The sequence below is a fragment of the Sarcophilus harrisii genome, chromosome 2, assembly GCF_902635505.1.
Source record: "Sarcophilus harrisii chromosome 2, mSarHar1.11, whole genome shotgun sequence".
NCBI lineage: Eukaryota > Metazoa > Chordata > Mammalia > Dasyuromorphia > Dasyuridae > Sarcophilus > Sarcophilus harrisii.
Window position 1 is genome coordinate 217,126,422 of NC_045427.1, and position 26,767 is coordinate 217,153,188.

General features: G+C 32.7%; 1 protein-coding gene across 7 annotated transcripts in view; it reads right to left on the minus strand.

Annotated features, from left to right (window-relative positions):
- The window catches only part of NCOA1 (nuclear receptor coactivator 1), a 168,142-nt gene that overhangs the window by 53,686 nt on the left and 87,689 nt on the right, over window positions 1-26,767 (minus strand). For all 7 annotated transcript variants that reach the window (XM_012539824.3, XM_031951446.1, XM_031951448.1 and 4 more), the window contains 6 exons: window positions 23,864-24,041; window positions 17,570-17,749; window positions 15,965-16,060; window positions 13,050-13,190; window positions 6,556-6,703; window positions 4,069-5,392 (listed from right to left, as the gene is read on the minus strand). In XM_012539824.3, coding sequence (XP_012395278.1) covers window positions 4,069-5,392; window positions 6,556-6,703; window positions 13,050-13,190; window positions 15,965-16,060; window positions 17,570-17,749; window positions 23,864-24,041 — 2,067 coding nt within the window. The remainder of the gene's footprint in view (window positions 1-4,068; window positions 5,393-6,555; window positions 6,704-13,049; window positions 13,191-15,964; window positions 16,061-17,569; window positions 17,750-23,863; window positions 24,042-26,767) is intronic.

A 26,767-nucleotide genomic window follows, 5' to 3' on the forward strand; every position in this document is an offset into this window, starting at 1 on the left:
TCAAGAAAAAAAAAGTCCAAACAAAAACAGAACACACCTGGCTATGAATTCAGATTTCTCTTTTGTTTATGAAATTGGAAAAATGTTTATTTTGTTTTATCTGTTTCTCTGTATGATAAACTGAATTGGAGCCCTATCTGGATAGAAAATTTTCTCTTCTTGAATAGATCAATCTGGATGAGAAAGGGTTTGTTTTTTGCAGTCATCAAGTAGCTAGTGCCTTTTTCTTTAAAGTTACCTTATATTACTTTATAAATATCTTGCATATAACTATATATGCACATATTTTACAAGTAAGAATATTAATTCCTGAAGGAAAAAAAATCTTTTCATGTTTTTTTTTTGGGGGGGGGCATTTTGAGTACATAATACAGTGTGTTGTATATAGTAATATAATCTGTATATTGATAGAATAGAATTGAAAGTGTGCTATCTCTGCTTCCTTATGTTGTTGCAATTTGGAAATATCAATTAATTTAGCAAGGTGAATTTTAGAAACAGTAAAGTTTTTCAATAGGAAACCTTTTTAAAAATTCCTAAATAAGATAATAAAAGAAATAATATGTAATTTATACTGTTATAATTATATCCTAGTTTTATATTCATAACATCAAAATATATTATATGCAATATAATTTATTTTCTTTTATAAAACATGCATGTTATGTATATTAGAATGCATTAGCTATTACTTAATATATAAAATATATGTATAGAGAACATTTTGCCAGAACCATTAAATTGAATCAGGAAAAAAAGGTTGAAAAATTGTATTCAGATTATAAACATTCTTTTCTGATAATTTCACAGAGCTGAAAATTAGAGAACACAAGAATTTAACTCACCTCCATGTAAAAGACATATTTACCTCAACTTCTATATTTAGAAACCATATCATTCTCCCAGGTTTGTAACCTTGACATTATTTTCTACTCTTCACTATTCTTATATCTCATATTCCATTTGTTGCTAAAGCTTCCAATTCTATCTTCACAAACTTTCTTTATCTGGCATCTCATCAGTTGTAAGTACCATAATTTAAGGTTACCGACAAACTAGAGAGAAGCCAAGATAACAAAAAGTTTTGAGTTGTTATCAAATAGCAACTATGCTATCAATACTATCAAATTAGGATTTATCGAAGCAGTGGGCTTGTGTTACGTGTTACCTGCAGAAATATAAATTTAGGGAAGACAAAATAGCTGTATTGAAATATATGATGTGTTCACCATGTGAAATTGTGATGTCTTGTTCTGTATGGGCATCAAGGGCAAAACCATGAGGAAGTATAAGTTCTATAAAGGTGAATGAGGGTTACAACAACTTAAGAGATGTCCCAAAAATGGACTGAGTAGCACTTGAGAGTTGTACTGTGTCACTGCTTCATAAAAGTATTCAACAGCAGCAAATATATTTAGAAGGATTCCCTTTCAGGTATAAGTAATACTAACTGGCTTTACAAGTCCCTAACAACCCTCAACCTGTGTGTAATGTTTGTGGTCTATGGATTAATAACCATTGTCTTTGGGATTACTGCTAATTGTGAGTACTGATTCTGGATTACTAAGTACTACATAATAATACTACATAATAATTATATAATTAATAGATACTTTTTTGCCTTATAATTTTATTTTCCTGATACTTCAAGGCTTCTTGACTGATCCAGCTAGTACTGATATAATATTAAGAAATAGAAATAATCAAAAATTTATGTTTTCAAATTATTTGATGGTGCATTAAGACTTTCAAAATCATAGTCCACAGTATCCACAATAAGTCATGGAGAATACAAAAACACTCCTCCAAGTACAATGATGTTATAGAACATTAAAGTCTTCACCCTAGACTCCATGGATCCAAATTCAAGAGTTTGGAGAACACGACATTTAACCTGGGGTTGAACTTATTTTCAAAAAAAAAAAAAAGAAATTGATATAACTATATTTCAAAATATTGGTTTTCTTTTTAAAATTATGAGTATAGTGAAATTAATTATATAAGAAATTTTACACTGAAATCCTATGGAACTATACATCTGGCTTTTATATATATTCACTTCATTCTAGATAAAAATTTCTTCAGCAAGCCATCACAAAGAGAAAAAGTTAAATAGCTCAACTTCTACAGGTTTGGTTGCCTATTACTTCCAAAGTGTCAAATCAATTTCAATTAGATACATATTGCTGGTAACTCAAGGTTGGCAGCCATAAAACTAAAGGGAGGAACATCCAAATTTTTAGAAGTGTTGTTTCATCCTCCCCTCAAGATAATATTTTATCCATATTCACTATAAGCAAATGATGAATGACTATAATTTAAATAATCAGAGAATACTAGCTAACCATCAAAAAGGTCCATTCTAAGTGTCACAGTGGATGGAAAGACTGGAAATATATCTTCATAAATACAAAAATTTGAATATAAAAAACCCCCCAAAAAAGCACACATAGGTACTTAATAAATGTTTCCTAGATGAATTTCTGGTCTTAGAGGGTAAAAAGGAGGAAACACTGACAGTCATTCTTAAGCGGCAGATCACTGTTTTAAATCTGCACTTAATAGGAATTTAGAGAAATCTAAAACGATTCCTTAGTCCTTCAGGACTCTTCTACATCCCCAGGATAGGAAAAATGTAAAATTTATGTTTCCTTTTACAAGCTTGTAGAATTTCCTCTGAGCCTAGGGAAAGAGGAAGCAGCATAAAGGCAGGAGTCTGAAAAGAGCCTTTCAAACCCACTATTCTATGACTGAGAGAACTAAATAATAATGATCAAAATGATGAATCACCTTGAGAAATGGCAGAACTTAATGAACAAACTTTTTTTGAGGCCTTCTCACCATTTTACTGTAAACTATATTCCCATATACATTAAAATTGTTAATCCTCAAATGTTTCCATTATTTTAAAGAAATAAAGTGTCTAATTTCCCTACAGAATCCTACATAATTTCTGACAAAAAATTTCAAATCTATTCTTCGAATATTATTAATGTTATACTTTAAAGTTTTATATCAGAAATATTAGAAAAAGACACTTTTAAATGGAATATTATTTTACAAAAATATAAATTCTTTCAAACACAGAACTTTAAATAGCTCTTATTAAAGCCATTACAGCCTGAAATGCACATGTGTTTTTTTATATGAACATGTAAATTTTAATTTGTTGCAATTGTTACTGAAGATAATTGTTTATCTTTTTCATTCCCTCACCTCCCCGTTAACTCTCCAGAGGTTCTTAACCTAGAATCTGTCAACTTTTTACACACACAGACACACAAACACACATATATACTTCTTTGAATATATTTTTAACCAATTTCTAATATTTAGGATACATTAGACTTAAGTTCTGTACCAAGTACCACAAGCCTGAGTTTATGAATACAAAGTTATTGAAATGGATGTCACAAATTGAAGCTATCAGCCCCCCTGGTAATGAGAAATGAACATTTCTCAAGGATCTCTCACAATCTAATGTGGGAGATCTCTCCCTCTCTCTCTCTTATTCCCTTGCTTCCTCTCTCCTTACTATCATATCATCTGCAAAGAGTGATAGTTTTATTTCCTCATTGCCTATTCTAGTTTCTTTAATTTCTTTTTCTTTTCTTATTACTAAAGTCAGCATTTCTAGTACAATGTTGAATAACAGTAATGATAATGAGCATCCTTGTTTCATTTCTGATCTTATTGGGAATGCATCCAGCTTCTCTCCATTACAAACAATGCTTCCTTATTATTTTCAAGATACTACTTATTATTTTCAAGAAAGCTCCTTTTATCCCTATATTCCCTAGAATTTTAAATAGGAATGAGTAGTATAGTTTGTCAAATTTGGAATAGTCAAGTGGTTTCTATTTGTTTTGTTATTTATAGATCAATTATAGTGATTTTTCTGATATTGAACCAGCCCTGCATTCCTGACACAAATTCCACTTGGTGATTAAAAAAAAAGCTAATATTTTATTTAAAATTTTTGTATCACTATCTCTCTCAAAAAAATAAAAAATCTCATGAAGTAATAATAACTGAGGACATGTGTTTTATAGGAACAAAAATACTCACCTGATTTTGGGACTCTAACTTGATTTCCTCCGGTGCAGGTTTAGTAAGTGGCGTTGGGGTTGTGTTACAAGGATCCATCTGCTCTTTCTTTTCAACTTTCACTTTCACATCATCCAAACTCAAGGTTGGAGCTGCTCGTAAGTCTTTCTCATCTTTATCTAAAAGGTACCGCAACAGTTGGTGGTCCTTTGATTCCTTTTTCTTTGAAGCCTCTAGCTCTAATTTTATGTTGGAGTTCCCTGGCACTTGATTACTCACAGAGCTAGAACCATTATCCTTTTTGTCATGCTCCACTGACAGAGTAGTTATATCTGAAGGACTACCTTCTTGCAAGAGCCTGTGTAGAATTTTGTGTCTCTCAGTCAATGAACTATGAGAGGAAGGGCAAGTGTTGCCTGAAGATGAAGAGTTATTAGCTGTTGAAGTTGAAGTGCCTGAACAAGATAACGCATCTTTGCCACTTGTATCAGCATCAGTGTGTCGTAGCTGCTGTTCAGCAGTTGTTGCTAGAAGCTGCACTAGTTTATGACTGGTTTGAGAGTATTTATTTTCTCCCTCTGAAAGTTTGTCACTATTATGCAAGAGGCCTGAATCCAGTGGTTTAACATCATTTGAACTGTTGTCTGATTGGACCATTTCATTTAAAATAGAAGTGATCTCTTTGCTGTCTTTGGATTCTGCTTTTGTTGGGAGCATATTCATTCTGCTAGGAGAATTTTGTGAACTCAGCTGTCTGAGAACAGGAGAAGTAGCAGAAAAGCCGATGGAATTACTGGGTCCTTCATTAATACCCTGTAAAGAAGTTGCTGGGATGTTTGAATAAGTCCTATTAGGATTACCACAGGCACTACCTACCATACCAATGGGGGAACTCAATGAAGGAATATTGGGAGAAAAAGAATTGCTTGGCATTCTCGGCCTTGTTGCTAATCCAGAACTAACCTGTCTTCTTGGAGACATAAACTGTGCTAAGGTAATTCCTGTACTATCCATTGGTGAATTGTTGAGGCTTAAAGAGTGATTACTGCCCTGGGAACCAGCTTGTCCCTGGTTTAAGGCAACACTGGCTACAACTTGATTTCCAGATGAACAGCCAAAGCTCCCTTGGTTGGTGTTGGAATTACTATTACTGCTGCTGCTATGAAGGTCAGAGCTTGGTTGGTGGTTTACTCTAGGAGTCACCAGGTTGTTGTTAGAAGGTGGAAGTGTGGATGATCTGGCCATGCCCTGGGCTGGAGAGATACTAGGATTTACTGATGGGTTTATTCGAGGAAGTGACATTCCAGAATTAGTGTTATCTTGAGGAGAAAGAACACTGTGTTCCCTAGAAAAAAGAGGAAAAAAATAGTGATTCAAATATCTTAAATCAGTTTCTTTTTTAACTTATTAATGCTACAAATGATAAAAATGATATCATTTGCCTCACTAACACCAAAATTGCCAAGAAATTGGAGGCCAATCACATCATAACTCATTAAAGAATAACAATTTATTGTTTTAAAACATTGCCATAGTTTATAGGGGGGAAAAAGTACTTATAAGCAGCTAAAGTTTAATGCTATTTCCAAATCCTGGAAGAGATTCTGTATTGAATTCAAGTTTGCAAAGTATTTATTACATGAATCTAACCACACAGTTGTTCTGGTAAAAAACTAGACATTAATGTTGACACATAAAAACAAGCAAATAACTCAAATGTAGGAAAAGAAAATGAAGAAGTAATTTACTTTGCTCAGGTAATGATGTCAAATAATTTTGAACACTAGGGATTTTAATTTTTCATAGAAAAAAATGTCTCAACATAATTATGCATGTATGTGTATGTTTCTGAAATGTCAAACTCTTGAATCCCCCATGCACCCTAGGAAAATTAAAATATAACTGGAAAATAGGTAACAAAATATTTTTAAATACAATATAACAATGTTATTTTGTGGCTTTCTAAGACAATATGCAGCTTCAGAGATCTATTTTTATTTGAGTTTGACACCACTGTCTTAGAGAAGTGAACAAAATATCAAGTAGAATACACCAAGAATTATTATATTTTTAAGAAACAAATTGATAACATACAGAAAAACCATCAACTCTCATAATTTTAAGGTGAAGAATCATCAAGCTTGCCTTAATGAAAGCAAAGTTTTTATTATTATAATGTTAGCCTATTCTAATGAAATTAATTTTTTTTAAATTCCAACTCTCTATTGCCGTCATATAAACCATCAGTTCTTAAAAGGTGAAATTACTTGTTTTTAAACATTTCTTTTTTCTAAAGTATCTATTTCTACTTTTGTCCTTCCTTTCCTCTTTTTAAGCTACAAAGTAACTGTGAGGTGAGAAAACTACAAAAAACATTATGGGTATGGATAATATTTTCATGAAACACTGGTTTCATGCTAATTTAGAAATTGTATTTTTAATCATAAAGAGAATAAAAATAATGATGAACTGGTTGATTTCATATGAAGCTCTCCAAATAAGTAGTACCTGTCGATGATATGAATTCCCATGATGAAAGGCTGCATATCTGGACTTTGAGGGTAGCAAAGTTTACACTTGGTGTGGGCGCTAAGCATTGTCCCATCATTCAATATGAACCTATAGGATGGGCTGAAGGCAGTGCCACGAGTCATCACTGTTTCAAACAAAAGAGAAACCTAGTTAAAATTTTGACACTTAATTCTAGGGCAAAGGACTACTACCAAGTCTTATATGTACCTACAGCTTGTCAAATGCTCTTATATATGATACCTGCTACTGCAGTTTACTTTTATATTCTTAGCTAGGATCAGACATTGTGGACAGGTGAAAGAAAGTCATTGTGGATGAAACACATTAGACCTCAGTTGATGTCAGGTTTCAATTTATTTGCAATATAATGACAGCCTTCTCACAAGAGGAATGGGCAAGAAGTCTCCCAAAATTGGAAAATCAATATTATGAAACATTTTCCTGGTTTCTGGTCATTTTGTAACAAGACTTGGTCTCTAGATTTAGAAATATTTACATGGATTTTTTTTTTAATCTCATTTCGGTGGCTACTGCCTATAATGATGATGAATATGATCCTTCATGGTTTTCTTCCCCTGGAGGACTATTATTCATGCCTTTCCAAAAATTGGCCAAAAAAGATGCACACAATGTTGTTAGATGTTGTCAAGTCACTGAACAAAATATTGAATATTAAGAGCACCAATAGTTAAATAAATGATTACAGATGACATAAGAATAATATAATATTTGGTACTCTTTGCCCTCTTTTCATTATGTTGCTACCAAAAGCAAAAAAGACTATGTACCATTTTATATTTTTCTTTATTTCATGTATTACGATTGCACAAAATAATGAAAAACCTTGTAATGGGAAGTTTCTCCACATTTAGGTTGGTTGTGAGTCAGAAAACAAAAGTTATCATTAATTAGAGACCTTAGCTTGGGAAACCAGTAAGAACATGCACTCTTACTGGCATAACTTTTTAGACCTGAAAGTCATCAATATACCATGATGTATATAAAATATACAGGTGATTCAAAGTAGCCATGAGAAAAAATGTGTACCTGAAACATCATTAACAATATATACTATATAAAAATGATGGATATGCTTAGCCTTTAACATAGGTAATACTTATATCCCTCTACTTCATATCATGAAAGAATTCTACCCTATATTAAAACAGTTGAAGAGCATATAAACAGAAATCCTGAAGAGCTTTTGAAGCCATGTATAATTTGAGGTAAGAAGGCATCCTCTTTCCATATTACCAATTATTTAATTATTGATTTGGATATATGTTATAAAGCTAAAGAAAAAAGTTTCTTCCTCAAAATCTATAATACACAAAGGACATAGTCTCATGAAAAGAGTACAAAAACTAGAAGATTTCACACTGCACTAAAGAAATTAAGATTCATGACCAGGATAACTAGTTTCTATAATATAGGTCTTTTGATTTATTATGAACCCTATAAATCACTGCAAAAGATTTATATTATGAAAGTAAATTGTATCTTGTATAAATGAACACTTAATGAGCAATAAAACATGAAGGTATGTCTTTTTTAATGAAATCTGAAAATATGAATGAAAGTCACAACCAGATGCATCCCATAAAGGTTTTAAATATGAAACAAATCAAACAAAAAAACCTAATAATTTATGACATTTAAATAAACAATCTGGTAAATTCCTTAATAAAAAAGAAAAATCTAGAATGAAATATTAAATAATTATCAATCATGATTCCAAAGCACTGATAATGAAAAATTCTATGAATCCCCAAGAGAAATAACGGACTAATATTTACAGTAAGAGAAATAATTTTGGACATGGCCAATACAGAAATTTGTTTTGCTTGATTATGCTTATTTGTTACAAAGATTTTCTTTTTCTTTTTTCCCCAGATAGGAGATGGGGAGAAAAAAATTTTAATAAGTGAAAAAATTTTTTTAATTTTAAAAGGAAATGTTAACCATCAGAAATATCTCTCCCATATCATCACTCTGTACAATATTCTAGGATCCACTTCTATTTTAATTGACCTGATTCAACATTTTTTCTCTCCAAAGCCATTTGACATGTCAAGTGTCATCACTTTCAGTTTCATTAGTTTTAATTAAACTCCATTCCAAATCAGACATCCACAAGCACAAACACACCCTAGTTGTTATCTTAACAGTTACTAGATGGTAAAATATAATTATAAAACTAGAAGGGACTTTAGAGATAATTTACACTGTTATCAAAAATAAGTTATTTTCTAGGAATCATTGAGCCAGGACAAAAATTTATAGTTTTTTTTGTTTCATGTATTACTATGATTGCTCAAATTAATGACCAACTTTCTAGTGAGAAACCTCTCCACACTTAGTTAAATTGATTGTGAGACAGAAAACAAAAGTTACTATCAATTAGAGACCTCATCATCAAAAACTGATCAGGACCTGTGTTCTACTGGGGATAATGAGAATCCTAGAAGAAGTCAAAACTCTCTCTGTGGATGTTGTCAGGAAAAGAGGGACCCTGGAAAAAAGCTTTGTTCACCTTATACTAGAAACAGCACTCATAAGATGTCAATAATTCACAGCCTTCCAAGTTAGAGGCTAGTGTTACAATTAATAAGGCTATTGTTGAATTGAAGTAACTAAACAACCCTCACACTCTTTAACAAGCCCAGAATCTGGTCTTCATTTTCACTGTGGCTTTGAAGGCACTTGGTCCCTTCCCATTACATGTCTTCTGGCTTCTGGCTACATCAGACTCTCTGTCCTCTCAGTTAGTTCAATGATTCCCTTGGTGATAGATCAGAAACAGTGAAAAGAACAGAACCAGAAGAACCAAGTTCAAATGCCAGCTCTTTTATTTACTACTTGTGGCAGAAGATTGAGTCACCTAATCTTTCTAGGTCTCAGTTTATGCATTTATATAATACAGATATAATATCTATTCTATCTATTGAGGTAAGAATGAAATGTGATAATATGTGTAAACCACATTACAAATCTTAAAAGCACAATAAGAATGCCAGTTTCTACCAACACTATTCATATCATTAAATGTGAGAGTTGGACTAAATGACTTTTTGATCCCTTCTAGGTTTAAATCAACGATTCTATGATTTTAATTCCCAATCTGCTTGACCATCAAACATGTCAATTCCCAAATCTGAATCATCCCCACAATTTTGATGACTGGTTTGTTTACGTTGTGATGAAAGGGATGTTTTATCTCAAACTCAAGTAATTGCCTAGAATAATTTTCTCTAAATTATAGTCTGGATACCAAAGAAACAAGGCATGTTTCATGACATATTTCAAAGATGCCAAGTTGAAAGAGAAAAGAAGCCAAAATAACATGCAGTCTTCTATTGCAATAATAAGGGAAGGCAATAATAGATGTCAAAAGGCTCATCTCTTGAAAGAGAAGAAAACAAGTTGAGGTTGTAAGATTTCATGCTTCCCTGAAAGTCTGAGAATCAAAAATTTGTAAAAAACTAAATAGACAAAAAGGACGTTTTAGCATCAAAGCAATGCACAGATATAAAGATTTTTACTCAAGGACAGAAGCTGATCTAAGAATTATACACTATGGTTTAAGAAAGTGGTTTATAATGGTTTATCATAACAACCACTGGTATTAGAGGGCATGGAGGTGAGCAGAAGTGGGAGGAAACAAAGAAAGTTTCCTGATTTGTAAGTTTTATCCTAACTTGAGGATATCAAGGCATGGTGGTTTTCTGCCATGAGGAAAAAGGAATTGAAGAAATTTGGAAGACAAATAGAACCTTTTCCCTGAAAACTGTGACAGTATCAATAGATGAATGAAAACTACAAGCAGAGGCTATCCAAGATTTCCAAAGTGATGGATACAGAGAACTATGTGCTTTGAAAAAGTTTAATTTTAAGAAAGGTCTAGAATTTGTGTTTCTACTTACCTACCTTTAGGACCCTAAACTACAATTAGAATTACGCTTTTTTTTTCCCAGTTAAAGATTGCTCAAAAAGGATCATATGGCACTTAGGATATTGACTTTAGAGATACGGGGGACCTTAAAAATCATTTAGTAGGAGATTGTGTGTGTTTCTATGTGTGTGTGTGTGAGAGAGAGAGAGAGAGAGAGAGAGACCAAGAAAGAGAGAGAGAGAGAGAAAGAGAGAGAATAAACTAGGCAGACAATAGTAGAACTTGGATTTGAATATTAGATCCTCTGACTCTAAATCCAGTAAATTTTTCATTAATGTCATACCCTTCTAAAATGGAACTTACAAAAACCTCTCTAAAGAGAATGTTTATATAAATCATTCCCAGCAATAATTCATTTTCATGTTTTAAAAATAGCTTCTTTGTGATATTAAGTGTCTTCTCTACAGATATTATTTATAAATACTTTGCCTTAAATTACCACATTTTCTTTCAGGGAACACTTGAAGAAAATTTTATGAAAACCTGTGGTTATATTTTTAAAAAAATTTAAAAACCATTCTTTCATAAATTGTATAGCTAACACTCAACAGATCACTCATATATATCATTTTGCTATTTTCACATTTTTTTCTTTAAAAAAGTCTTAATTTTGGGGCAGCCGGGTGGCGCAGGGAAGAGAGCGCCCGCCCTAAAGTCAGGAGGTCCCGGGTTCAAATCTTACGTCAGACACTTAACACCTCCTGGCTGTGTGACCCTGGGCAAGTCACTTAACCCCAATTGCCTCAGCAAAAAAAACACAAAAAAAGAACCAAAAAAAAAAAAGTCTTAATTTTCAGATGAAGAAATTGAAACTATTTTTAGTCATATGAAAATGACTCTAAAATACTCTTGATCAGAGAAATTCAAATTAAGATAACTCTGGAGTAACTCTGCACACCTCTCAGACTGATTAAAATGACTGGGAAAAAAACGTCAAATGTTGGAGGGGATGTGGGAAAACTGGGACATTGTTGATGAAGTTGTGAATTGAGCCAACCATTCTGAAGAGCAATTTGGAACTATGCCCAAAGAGTTATGCACATCCTTTGATCCAGCAGTGTTTCTGAAGAGGGGACCCCAAAACTCTGAAAATCCTTAAAGGGAGAAAATCTCCTTCAACTCTGCCTCAGTGAGGTACCCCGCCCCAAGGACAAACAGTTTCATCTTTGTTATCTGGGTGGGATCAGCTCAGTTCTGAAACTCATTGAATTCAATTCAAATTCTAGTCCTAGCTAAAACCCAGGAGAGGTTTGCAGAGGTTCCAACCATGCTTTGCATCCCAAGGAGCCTCTGCCCACTGGAATACTCTTTTCCAGTGCCACCATCTCTTTATCCTCACCTATTTCCTTAACCATACTTTAAGCTTACTTCCAATCCCCATAATAAACCTTTTATCAATCTAGGTTTTGGGGTCTGGAAATTCCTTTACAAAGAACCTATGCTTGTGTTGAATCCCAAAGGGTTGCAGGGGAGACAAAACCCTCCATTTGATTCCCTGATCCCCGAACCTGCCACTAGACCACATTTAACTCCCTGACCACCAGACCTCATTTAATTCCCTGACCACCAGAAAACCTAAATTCATTTGGGTTCCCCAAATCTAAACCTCATCATTTCTACCGGGCTTATATTCCAAAGAGATCTTAAAAGGAGGGAAAGGGACAAAATATGCAAAAATGTTTGTGGCAGCCCTTTTTTATGGCAAGAAACTGGAAACAATAAATGCCCATCAGTTGGAGAATGGCTGAATAAGTTATAGTATATGAATATTATTGAATATTATTGTTATAAAAGAAAAGATCAGTAGGATGATTTCAGATAGGGCTGGAGAGACTTACAGGAACTAATGCTAAATGAAATGTGCAGAATCAGGAAATCACTGTACATGGCAACAAGAAGATTATGTGATGATCAATTCTGATGGACAAGGCTCTTTTCAACAATGAGATGACTCAGGCCAGTTCCAATGGTCTTGTGATAAAGAGAGCCATCTACACCCAGAGAGAAGATTGTGAGAACTAAGTGTGGATCACAACTTAGCCTTTCCCCTCTTTTTGTTGTTTGCTTGCATTTTATTTTCTTTCTTATTATTTTTCTCTTTTTGATTTTTCTTTTGCAACAATTTAATTGTATAAATATGTATGCATATATTGATTCAACATATATTTTTACCATGTTTAACATATATTAGATTACTTGTCATCTAGATGAAGAGGTGGGGGAGAAGAAAAGGGGAAATTAGAACACAAGGTTTTACAAGGGTTAATGTTGAAAAATTATCCATGCATGTTTTGAAAATAAAAAGCTTTAATTAAAAAAAAAATGGAGGTGCTGTATGCACTTGAACCTGTTTCTTATAAATTCAAAAGCCAGTTCTTTATTCATTAATAATTATTTCCCACATTATCCCCATTGCATTTGATTATCATAAAAATATAATTTAGCAAAAATATTTATTAAGCCACAACATTTATTAAAAAATTACTTATTTAAACAAAGCTAAGGAAGAAGAATTTACCTTCTTGAAATAGCTGCCTGGCATAAGATGGCTCTCTGCCTTGAGGCTGAAAAAAGGCGTAAATGCATTTCCTCACTAAATCTTCCCAGCCAGTTCTACCAGCAGCTCTCAAGGAACTGGTGTCAATAGAGATGATTTTACCTAAGCAAAGAAACTTCAAGTCAATTATACCTTTTTGATAAATTCACATATAGACAAACAAATATAGTCATAAGTCATAGTCCACATTTCCAAATGAACAGCTACATCTCAAAAACATTAAAAGACAGAGAAAAACCACAGAACTTAATTATTAATTCTAATTATAATTACTTAATTATTCATTCTAATTGAAAAGAAATAATCCAAAAATAACTTTTCATTTTTTTAAATTCAGAATAGTGTATTGAACTCAGAAGTACAACATGGGCAAGATGTGAATATTCAAGAGATTGGCATTAAAAATGTTCATTGGTTTCACTGGAAAGGTGGGAGGAGAGAGAAACCATAATTACACAAGAATCTAGAGTTGCAAAGAATTAGGGATGATCTAGTCTAAACCCCTTACTTTACAAGTGGGGAAGCTGGAACCCAAGGAGATCAAGTTACTTGCTTAAGGACTCAAGAGTAGTAAATGGTAGAGCTAGAATTTAAATTCAGATATTCTAATTATATATTTAATATCACATTCCCTAATCAAATTATTAAGGCCTGAATGTCTTAGGATTTAGTATTCATGAAGTCATTGATAACTTTAGAGCACACAATTTGAGTGATTAAGAAATAAGAGGAAGTAGAGGCAATAAGAAACAGTCGACTTTTCTTAGGAATTTGAATTTTAAGACAGAGTGACACCTTCAAAGGATGACTGAGTCTAATGTAGATTGGTGAAAGATTCTAGGCAAGGAAGCACAGAAGAAACCAAAGGTTAGGGAAAAATCATTAGATTAGAGAGAAGATGGGGGTCACCTAAGAGAGGATATGAGATTAAAAGTATAGATAAAGAGGTTAGCTTTGACAAAGAAAAAAGAGCAGTTTTTCATCAAACAAAAGAAGAATTAGAATTCATTTCAAAGGATTTTGGAATTTTGTAAAATGTGGTAGAAGAAGGAAGTAATAATGAATTTCTCTAGTTTTTTCTCATTACTCAATACACATAATTCTGTGAAGAAGTATGTGTCAGGGAAGATTTGAGGGGAAAAAGGAAAAGATATGGAAAAAATCATTATTGGGAGTATAAAATATAATTAATTTAGAGAGGGAGGAAAATGCCTTTTTTGAGTAAGGGCCTAGCTGAAATTACTTGAAAAATCTGTAATGGACCCAATCTGAACATCTTGATGACTCTCTTGAGCACTATTCAGTATAACTTAAGTAGAATCAGAGAAGGATGATCCGTGTAATCCAGTACTGGAGTGTAGGAAGGCATGAACTGCCATTAAACAAGAGACATAGGAGGAGAGAACAAATTGAGGAGAGTTTATTAACAACTAAGGATTAAAATATTAAATTTGATTGAACAAGCATTTACAAAGCTTATATTATTTGCCAGGAATTGGCCCTCATTAAAAGACAAAAATAGTCCTTCTCTTCAAGAAGTTTATAATTTTTTAATGAGAAATACAAACATAAGGTATTGATACAAAAAAAAAAAAAAAATAACCCACTGGCAACTAGGAGGATCACTGTTTTCTATAGATAATGATGAGGGGAGCCCAAAACTCCCTTTCTCTCTCTCTGACTTTGGGGGGGAATGCTAAGCTCTCCCCTGAGAGACCCATTCCAGGGAATTAAGATAAAGTAGTTCATTCTGTTATCTGGGTGGGACTAATTGAGTCCAGGACTTGTTCAAATCCAAGATTCTCTATTCTGATTCAAGCTCAAACTGATCCCAGCTGCCAGCAAGAGCTGCCCCCAGCTTCTATCCAAGGTTTCAATTATAAAAGGAAGTAACTAGGCTCAATCCTTTGCAACAGAGGACCTCAAAGCAGGAATCATGCCATGACCTCCCTTGGCATAGCTACTTGCAAGGGACTCTGCACTGAAAGACATTCTCTTTTAGCGTTACCCTCTATTTATCTTTCTCACATATTTCCCTAACAAGACGTTATTCACTTTCTCTGCTAGGATAGGATTTTTCTGCTAAAACTTTATATCCCTCTGTCAGGACCTTGCCACCAAGCAATTCAGTCTTTCTATTCATGCATAGCAAAGGCTGACTTCCCAATGCCAATAATAAACTTCTTTTTACCAGTCTAAGCTTTTCAGGTTAGTAAGTTCCTTTACGAAAGACCTCTGCACCAACCAAAGGGATTCCCACAACTCCCTGCCCTGCACCGAACTTCATCAGTAGCACTTAAGGTGAATTTTGAGAGAAACCAGTAGATCTACATGGTATAGTAAAAATATTCTAAGCATAGAGGATAGTCTATGTAAATACATGAAGATAAAATGGCTTGTTTCTTAAAAAGAATTTGATGATTCCTTTCTCTTTTAAGAATAATTTGTATAAAGCACAGTTAATTAATCTTTGAATGCTTGATAGAATTCACTTGTAAATCCACCTGGATATCTCTAATGAACAATGAAGCAAAAATCTGTAACTGAGATAAATGTAATAGGGTTTTTATGAGGATAAAAGGAGATGAGATTAATAAAGTACTATATAAATGCTACTTTTGTTTCCAGCCCTGAGTCTAAATTGCAGAAAATGCACTGTTAGAGACAGTACCCTCATCTTGGAATTACTTATATCAATGAAATGACAAGAATTCTAACCATATCCCTGTATCATTTAAGAAATACTTGTGCCATGTTATTTAGAATAATATATAATATACAGCTGTTTTAACTTTGAAAATTTTGCAAGTGATTTAAATTTCTTAAGAAAATCATAGTAAAGTTCTATATCACATTGTAAACCACACACTTTGTACCTGTAGTATCTTGCTTGGTCATAAATGATTCTGAACCCGTAATAGCTGCAGGACGAGGTAAACGCCGTGCAATACAAATCAAACATGACTGGAAATCTATGAAAGAAGAAGAGAGGAGAGAAAAGGAGAGGAGAGGAAAGGAGAGGAGAAAAGAAGGAAGGAAAGGAATTGACATGTGCAATTAAAAACAATCAACATTTTAAGGCAAAAGATTCCTGATAAAATATACTGAAATAATAACATTTTATTGTTAAAATTATATCAGTAGTTGCAGTTTTAAGTAGAATATCTAGGTCAGGAAATAATTATTATTTCCTTACCATTTAGATTCATGTATCTAGTATTCAATCAAGTTTCTATGCTTATCAGTAACCAATAACAAGAAAAACTGTTGCAACTATCTCACTATAGCATTTTAGAGAATTAATAACTATACATAGGAAAAAAAGATTGCCAACTAATTTTTCAAGTAGCATCAAACTGATCTTGCCAGAGGCAATAATGTTTTTTAAGATACACAATTTCTTAGGGGAGTGTCAAAGCTCTGCTCCATATAAAATACCAAATTACTCAATTTATAATTTGATATAAAGAGTGGAAAGGATTAAAAATTACTAAAGACTAAAAAAGTTTTTTAAAAAGGCTAAAAATCAACCAAAAAATATAGACACACACATAAGTATGTATTTATGTATGTATGTATGTATGTATGCATGCATGTATGTATGCATGTAGCATATAATAGGACAGCTAAATGGCATAGACCTAGGGCCAGAAAGATCTAAATTCAAATATGGTCTCAGACACATACATTATGGCCACATATGTGGCCCTGGGAAAGTCACTTAATTCTGTCAAATAAGTTGGAGAAGGAAATGGTAAGCCATTCCACTATTTATACCCTTAAATAGAGGTCATGAAGAGTCAGACATGACTGAAATAAGTGAATGACAAAAACATGTAATGTGTGTACAAAACCTATGCACACACATATATAAACAATTAACATATTTTATAATACAATATGCAACATTATTTATGCACAGATGTTTCTCATATATGTATATACACACACATACACATATATATTTATGTATAAATGTGCATGTATCTATATGCTGCTTTTTAAAATGTTTCCTCAATTCATCAAACTATGAATTGAGAATCTGGGTATCTTACACAGGGCAGAATTTTGAGAATCAAAACACATACACAAAGAAAATTTTACTTCCATATTCAAAGTCCACTCCAAAAAACTTGTGCCCAATTCTTTAAGTAAAATTCTCAACTTTCATCTTAATAAATGAATCTATCAGTAAATATAATTTTGAAAATCCTTCCTTGAAATATTCACTGCAGTATTTTAAATGTACAGAAGATGAAATTAGAAAGTAAAGGAGTCAGTATACATTTGAGATTTTTGAGATAACAGCTTTATATGGTGAATAGATGTATTCATACAGATTTTTTTTTTAAAGTTTGAATCCAAACTGAATACAAGCTACAATGAAAAATATCTTCTTAAAGATGCAAATTGAATCCAACTATTTCCTTTCAAGTCTCGGAAAAACAATAACAACTACACATGCAAAAAAAAGACCATACCTTCTCCTTCTTCCTGGATTGATTTAGGCTGTGACACAGTGAAACACTGCATTACTTCATACCGCTGGCAAGCTTCTTGATTTTCTGTACCTGGTTCATCTGGAGGGCGAATTAGCATCCGGCAGTTAAAAGTATGGCTATTTCGTCTTGTTGCTTCCTGAGGCCATGGAACTCCATTTACTATAAAAAGAAATATAGATTATAATCCTGATCATAGATGGAGGGGAAGGACCAAAGGTAAGAGATCTATCTGTACTTAAACATTGTTAGATCAAATACATAGATTAAAAGAAAAACAAGCAAAAAAGACTGCTATGTATGCAAACATGTACAAGATAATCAATACTTACTATGTACTAGGCACTTAAATACATGTTCAAAGAATTCTAGAAAGGAGTTTACATACTAATGAGGGCAAAAGAAAGTATAAAGATACATACAGCATAAATACAAAGTTTATATCCACACATGTACAAAGTAGTCAAATACAAGGTCCTTTTTAATAGAAAAGAATTAATGTTTGGAGAAAGTACAAGAAGGGTTTCATGCAGAAGATGCATGAACTGTACTATATATCTACTTATGTCAATTACTGAAAACAGTCATTGTCAAGTACCACTGGATAGTGGGTCTAACATCATAAAATGGAAATCCATCAGAAATGTACAGTAGTACATTATTATTTCATGATTCAAAGATGTAATGGTAAAAGAGATTTGGAGACTGAATTAGAATCCTAGGTCTGCAGCCTCTATGATTTTGGGGGATCACTCACCCAAAAGTGATTTCTCTGAATAAATATCTTGGCCCGAAAATGATGAGGTTTATAGTAAGTGACCAAAGTCTCTAAATCCTATGATCCTAAGTGTAAGACTGTTTTCCCATTGCCAACTACATTATTCTGACCTCTTCAGTAAAATTTCTCCTCTCACTCACCATTCTGGAATTTTGGGAGACAGTGAAGAATAAGGAAAGGAATAATAGGAAGCTGGCTTGGCTACTAAATAGTTAAAAGATTTTGGATAAGGGACTATCTTAGATTAACTCAAAACATTACTTTTAAAGTTTACAAGAAGGCATTTAGATTATCTTTAAACTACAGTTTAAATTCTAAATGAATCGGTTTAATCAGAAAACACTTTTTCATATTTGTAAATTTTAACTCTAATAATTGTTAACCCTCTTTTTTTTTCCTTTCAAAGTAGAAATACAACTTCCATTTCCCTCATTCTTATGTTCTTTTGAATCTAACCAAATGTACTGAAGAGAAGACAATTTTTTATTTGTGTGCTTGGTTTATTTCATATGGGAATTCAAAGATTTGTTTTTAGGAGAAATACATTAAAGAATAAGAAATAATCAAACAATATTCTGAATGAAAGGAGAAAAGGGTAGGTCTTTTTAAAATTAGCATATACATATTTGATTAAACCAATACTATGAATGCAATAAATCTGTTTAATATCTCAGTATTTTTCATGTCAATGAAAAATCCATTATTATTTTGTATTTCAGATAGCATTGTTAAGAAAAGCTTTATTTTTCTGGTAAAATTCTGTTCACAATATTTTATTTGATTAAAAGTGATTTGTTCTCTCAAATTTCTAAGATAATTTTCTAAAACAGCCAGCTATTTGCCAAATATTCCCATAGACAACAATCAGACTAATCACCAGAAAGTCTCATTGTATGCATCGCAATGCTCTTTTCAGGGCTTTAGCACCTTTCACCTTCAGTGTCTGATGATCATCATCATCATCATTACTATTCTCAAAATTCGCTAAATTATCTCCTACCCCACATCCCAATTCAGATTACCCTGGCTATAATATAGAATAAGCAAAGTCACTATCCTTCCTTTCTCAAGGATTTCAGGACCTAATTTACTGACTTCCTCTATCTCCCCAAATTCTGCCCTTTTAATTTGAATATCTATAATGAAATCGTATGAAACCCCCTAACCGTCCAAATTCTCAATCTTCTTAAATCTGGTGAACAATTTTTTCATTCCAATTCCCACACATATGGGGATGTTCACATTATTACCCCCAAAATATTCCACTTATCATTAAGTCTATACTTCATCCCTCCTACATCTATTCTCTGTCCTTATCTCAACTTTTTTTTTCGCCTCATTCTCAGGCCACCTCAAGACATTGCCCCTTTTCTTTTCTTACTTCACTTTTCTCCCCTTCCAATCACAATCCCATTATTAGTCAATTCAACTTTATATGGTCTTCTGCTATTGAATCTTTTGCCCCTCTATCCTACTATAGATCATTCTTTGACAAAGCTCATTCCTAGATTATTTCCTTTATCTGCATCCTTTACATTCATTCACAGAGAATTGAATGGAATTGAAAATACAATCATGCTGACTTAGGTATGTATATTATAAATTCAATGTTATCCAACTTCAACTATGTCCTCATTGAAATATTCCTTATATTCTTCCCTAACTGATTTCTTATCATATTTCCTATGGAAGCTATTTGAAATCTTCTCTCCTCAGTTGAAACTATAATCTTTATTAAGAAAACCAAGATCATTATACCCAAATTTTTGTTTTTCTCTTATCTTCATTTCAAAGTCAGGAAACTCCAGGATGAAAAAAAAAAAAAACTGAGTCTAACAATATAATTTAATACATTCTCAGTAACTGATAGTTTTAGAATTACCTAGCCAACTGGTATAAAAAAAGAAAAAAGAAATCAGTCCACATGGCCCAAATCAAAAGGTACAATATATGACTTTGGGCAAGTTACTTACCTTCTCAGTACTCTAGATCAAAACTTTTCAACTGAACATGTGAGTGTGATTTATTGACAGTAAATGTTTAGTTTGTATGTTTATTTTATATAACTGGATACCAGGGGTAGCTTAAAAATTTCTTGGGGTCACAAGTAGAAAGTTTAAGAAGCTCTATTCTAGATGGATGAATGGTGTCAAATCCTGCATAAAAGTCCCTACATATTGACTTATAAATACCGCATATTGAGGTGGAGACAGCAGGGAGGAAAAAAAAAAGAAATATCACATATTAATATTATCTGTAATTTGGCCTTTTGTGATTGTGATGTTTTTTAAAAGTACAAGAGACATGAATGTAATTTTAGACAAAAGGGAAAAAGTCAACAGGCAAAAAAAATGAAGATAAAGAGTAAGTATAACAATAAAACCAATTTGACAAAGAGACTGGAGGGGAAGGGTATGAGTAAAACAAAAGGATTACAAAAGAAATACAAATCTTTTATCAGATGAAGAAATGTTACAGTTGAGTATTCTAGGTCTCAGTTTCAAAAGTTAAAGAGCACATTTGCTTCAAATGCCTAATTTCTCTTAACTTGTTATGCACATGTTATGTATATTCATTAAAAATCTTTCCCCCATTAATATTTAATATATATCTGTACATACATCATAAATACACACATACATATATATTGAGCTATATTTCCCTCTTTTGAAAAACATATTATTGAAATTTACTACATGCTATCATTTTCCATTGGTAAATTTACCATGCCCTCATGCTTCAAAGGATGCTGGAATTCTTATATAACAGGATTTCTTAAACATTACAATTTTAGACTAATCTAATCCCTTTCTAACCCTCTGAAACTTTGCAAACTGAAGAATACTCCTCCATCATCTTGATCATCTTAATAATCCTTCTCTTATTCTATTAAGTCTTTAATAAAGGGGCAGCTGAGTAGCACAGTAGATAGAGCACCAGCCCTGAAATCAGGAGAACCTGAGTTCATTTTCAGCCTCAGACATTTGACACTTACTACCAGTGTGATTTAAGGAAGCCACTTAATATGAGTGCCTCACCAAAAAAAAATCTTTACAATGAAAACAACATATGGTATTCTTTGTGAGTCAGTATATAGCTTAATAACAAGATAGGATAATGTTCCTGAATTTTTCCTAATATCATTTTTGATAATATTATGAAGTATAATGTACAAAAATGTGCAGAACAATGGATCAAGCTGATTATCAAAAATAAATCTTTTTCTAGGTTATGCATTCATACAAATTTTCCCTACTAGTATTACCTACACACATTCAAGCTTCCTGTTTTCTACCTAATCATATTGCTCACCTTCATATCATCTAAAAAGTTTCAGAATATCCAATAATTAGAGGTTTAATAAAGGATTTTAAAAATAAAACTAATAACTGATTTTAAGGGAGACATACAATATATAGGGAGAGAATAGTCCATGTTAGTAGTAACTGTTAAAAATACCATGTAACTTTGCTATTCTCTGATCAAGTGGAGCAGAAAGGAAAACAGCCAGCAATGATTTGAATCTTTGTCAACCAAACCTTCCTGTTTCTTTTCCTGAACATATGACATACTAAAAACAAAAACTCAAAAATATCAAAAACTCAAACTATTTGATGCCCCTGATGATAACACAGCATACCAGGGGATGGTGAAGGCCTGCTACAGCCTCATAGAAGACAACAGAAGGAGAAGGTCTATTGCTGTTTCCTGGAGGTCATATAAAGAAGGATATTACTTTTGGACTGGGAGAGCCAAGGGGCTCCCCAGTGAGAAACCCATTGAAGAATATTAAGTGTACCAAGTGCCCAGAAGTATTTCAAAGTGTGGAAGAACTTGTGCTCCACGTGAGAGCCCAGCACTTCGTCTTTATATGCCCTCAATGTGGGCAGTTCAACCCCAGCAGCAACCTCAATTGTCACATGAACATCCATCAAGGTGTCAAGTCACACTCCTGTGTCATTTGAGTAACACTTTAGTTATTGAATCTAAGGATTCTAGAACCACTGAGTCGATGGAAAGTTTACCAGTGCTCATTTTCTTCACATGTTCCAAATTAATATACTCTAGAACAGGAGTTCTTAACATATGATACATTAAGTTATTTTAAATATTTTGGTTTTCAATATAACTGGATTTCTTTATAATTCTGTTTGTTTTATGCGTTTAAAAATATAATTCTGAGAAGCAGTTTGTCTTTCTATCTGCCAGATTTTCAAAAGGGTTTCATGACAGAAAAAAAGTTAAAGAAGCCCAGTCTAGAAAGGATATAAAACTTTTTCTCCTCATGAATATTCTTATCATCATATTCTTCTATTTCCCTTCCTGACCAACAAATATATCACAAATATACTCCCACACCAATACATTGTTGGTGGAATTGTGAATACATCCAGCCATTCTGGAAAGCAATTTGGAACTATGCTCAAAAAGTTATCAAACTGTGCATACTCTTTGATCTAGCAGAGTTTCTACTGGGCTTATATCCCAAAAAGGTCTTAAAGGAGTGTGCATGAATGTTTGTGGCAGCTCTCTTTGTAGTGGACTGAAACTGGAAACTGAGTGGATGCCCATCAGTTGGAGAATGGCTGAACAAGTTATAGTATATGAATGTTATGGAATATTATTGTTCGGTAAGAAATGGCCAGCAGGAGGATTTCAGAAAAGCCTGGAGAGACTAACATGAACTGATGCTGAGTGAAATGAGCACGACCAGGAGATCATTATATACTTCAACAACAATACTATATGATGATCAATTCTGATGGACTTGGCCCTCTTCAACAATAAGATGAACCAAATCAGTTTTAATAGAGCAGTAATGAATTGAACCAGCTACACCCAGCGAACGAACTCTGGGAGATGACTATGAACCATTACATAGAATTCCCAATCCCTCTATTTTTGTCGGCCTACGTTTTTGATTTCCTTCACAGGCTAATTGTACAATATTTCCAAGTCCAAATATTTTTGTACAGCAAAATAACTGTTTGGATATGTATGCTTATATTGTATTTAATTTCTACTTTAACATACTTAACATGTATTGGTCAACCTTGCCTTTGGGGGGATGGGATAGGGGGAAGAAGAGGAGAAATTGGAACAAAAGGTTTGGCAATTGTCAATGCTATAAAATTACCCATGCATAGAACTTGTAAATAAAAAGCTATAATAAAAAAAAATAAAATAAAATGTCACTTGTGTGAAACATTAAAAAAAAAAAAAAAAAAAAAAAAAGAATTTACTCCCAGAATGGGAATGATGAAAAGATCCTATGAAAAGAGTCCGATTTTGAAAATGAAAGGACAAGATTACAACGCCTCAGAGTCATTTCAATATTTGACCAACATAAACAGACTGAGATGGCCATTATCACATTTAAGAATGATTCTAAGGTTCACGTAGGGTTAAACCTTAATTTTAAAAGATCAATTTTACTTCAAGAGAATAGAAGAAAATAGTGTTAAAAACAAAAACAAAAAAAAACTTTGTCCTTTTACCTAGTGATTTTGGTAGCAGATTCTTGACAAATTCTGCATGATCTCCCACATGTAATATGCTGTAGACACTGGTATTCATCAGTTCTTCCTGATTGTAACCCAAGTAGCTAGTCACATTTTCTGACACAAATACAATTCTTCCTTCACGATTCACAACAAAGAAAAATCCATCCAAGGCCTGCAAAACCCAAAAAAGTTTGAGAAGTTAGGAGGAGAAACAAGAGGAAAAAAAGAAAATCACACATAACGAACCACATATATTTCAAAGTAGAAGAAATCAGAAATCTAATACATCAGTATTGTGCATAGTTTAAAAAAATTAGTAGGCATAAGATAGTTTAGGTAATCTATATGGAAAGAAAAGTCTATAAATGGAGCTGTGCAGTGAAACTTCAAGTAAAAATTCACAACCTTTTCTAGGAATAAATTTTATATAGTCAAATCTGGAGCAAATCATTAAAATTAAATTGCTGCAGAGGACCTCATAACCCCAAAGAATCTCATACATTAATATGAAAGATCAAGTCTCATTTTTTATTCCAAAGAATGCTTATGAGAAGATTCCAAGTGATCTATTAAATACTATCCTTTTATCAGGATTTTTTAAAACATCTACACCAACAATTAAATTCCACATGATAAGTATATAGTAGATGCTCAAGAAGTAGCTGATTAGAACATGGATTTACTGGGTTGTTGTCAAGGGAGGAGGGCTGGGGAAAAAAGATATCTTTTCAAATAAAATTAAAAGTAAGCTTCATACATGAAAGTGGAGTTGAGCAAACTTTTACTTAAAACAGATGTGCTGTTAAGTTATATTACTGTACATGCAATGAAGTAATAAAATTAACTTTTAAAATATTTCTGACTTTTCAGCAATATGAAGTATCCTCCTCCTATTACTTTGAATAAGTCATTTTTTACTTAAAACAATGTATATTTTTGAGGTTGTTTTTTTTTAATGTATCTATTTTCAGTGCTTCCAAAGACTATATTAACTAGCTAAGATACATTACTTTTAAAACTTAGCCCTGAAGATCTCAGAAGTTCTTTGTTACTTTCTAGTGTATGTAGTTTGCATCCTCAAGCACATAAATATAAAGCAGTTATCATGTGCCAATCAGAGTTCAACCTTGGAAATAAAAAATAAAATTATATTGAATCAAAGACTCCATGGATGACATCCTTAATATTGAGATATGCCAATATTTTGAACCATAGTGTTTACTCTCTTTACCTCTTGGCATAAACAATGCTGCTTTCTTCACAAACTATTTGAATGCCAGAGCAATCTAACACTATAAAGGGCCAGGTCTCTATTTCAAGAAGGAGATTTTAAATGGCTCCAAAGGCTGTATGTAAGTAGTAACTTTGGCTTGGTAGCCAAAGAATAATTCACACATCAAAACATAAAAGGATGAAAGTATGTAACAATGGATTTTTTGTTTCTTACCTTTCTGATGTCACTTTTGTGACATCTGATTTTCCCTACCCCCAAATTTTAATTTCAGTGGTCCATTTAAGGTGCCATCTAGGGCCCTCAACAATAATGTTTACACTATAATATATAATAATCTATACTGGTTTATACATACTAAGTGTTTTGAAGAAAATCCATGTACATATGTTTAGTACTCTTGCAACTAGGGAATAATCTCTAACTCACTTGTTTAGATATGGGAAAGAGACAATGAAAACATTGACCAGAAATAAGTGGAGGCTTCATGGGTAGACTAATTACATTTTTTTGTTTCTTTTTTTTGTTAATATTCCCCATTCAAATACTTGGTTATAGTACACTAAACTGAGTATGCTAAATAAACAAAATGTAGTAGAAGATATTTTTGTATAATTTGCTAACAATTAATTATGTTTTTCAGTTTGGGGATTTGGTTATGCATTGCTTAGCAATATATTGATAATTATTAAGAGCCTATGTATTACTGTCAGGATCATACTTAGAAGTGGGGAACCTGGAAGGACTGTGAAATGAGAATCTGGAATGCCTCACAAAAAGGTTTTATGGAAATCATAGTCAAAATTTCTATGAATTTGGATTAGGAAAGATGGGGAATGGCAAGAATGAGAGTGAAGACACATCTAGCATGCCTTAATAAGAGTGCTTCCATTTTATATGTGGTTGGTATAGTTAGTAACAACATAAAGATAGAGCTTAAAAAATAATCTTTAAAAATAGGAATTATTTTGTTTTTAAACTTTGTATTCTCAGTGCCTAGCAGAGTACCTTACTTAACAAATATTAGTTAGGTAAAAGAAAGACAAAGAAGTATGAAGAAGTTTTGTTTTTTACTAACATTTATATTGGGTTGAACAGACATTTTAGATCAGGTACAGCTAGGCCACCTTCATTTGATTTTTTTTTCATTAATTCTTTTGAGATTCTCGACCTTTTACTATTCCATATGAATTTTGTTGTTATATTTTCTAGATCATTAAAATATTTTCTTGGAAGGCTGGTTGGTATAGCACTAAATAAATAGATTAGTTTGGGGAGTATTGTCATCTTTATTATATTTGCTTAGCCTATCCAGGAGCACTTAATATTTTTCCAATTATTTAAGTCTGACTTTATTTGTGTGGAAAGTTTTTTGTAATTTTGCTCACTTTGTAATTTTGCTGACTTTCCTTTGGTAGATAGATTCCCAAATATTTTATGCTGTCAACAGTTATTTTGAATGGAATTTCTCTTTGTATCTCTTGCTGTTGGATTTTGTTGGTGATGTATAAAAATGCTGAGGATTTATGGGGATTTATTTTATAACCTGCAACTTTGCTAAAGTTATGAATTATTTTTAATAGCTTTTTAGTAGAATCTCTGGGGTTCTCCAAGTATACCATCATATCATCTGCAAAGAGTGATAGTTTGGTTTCCTCATTGCCTAT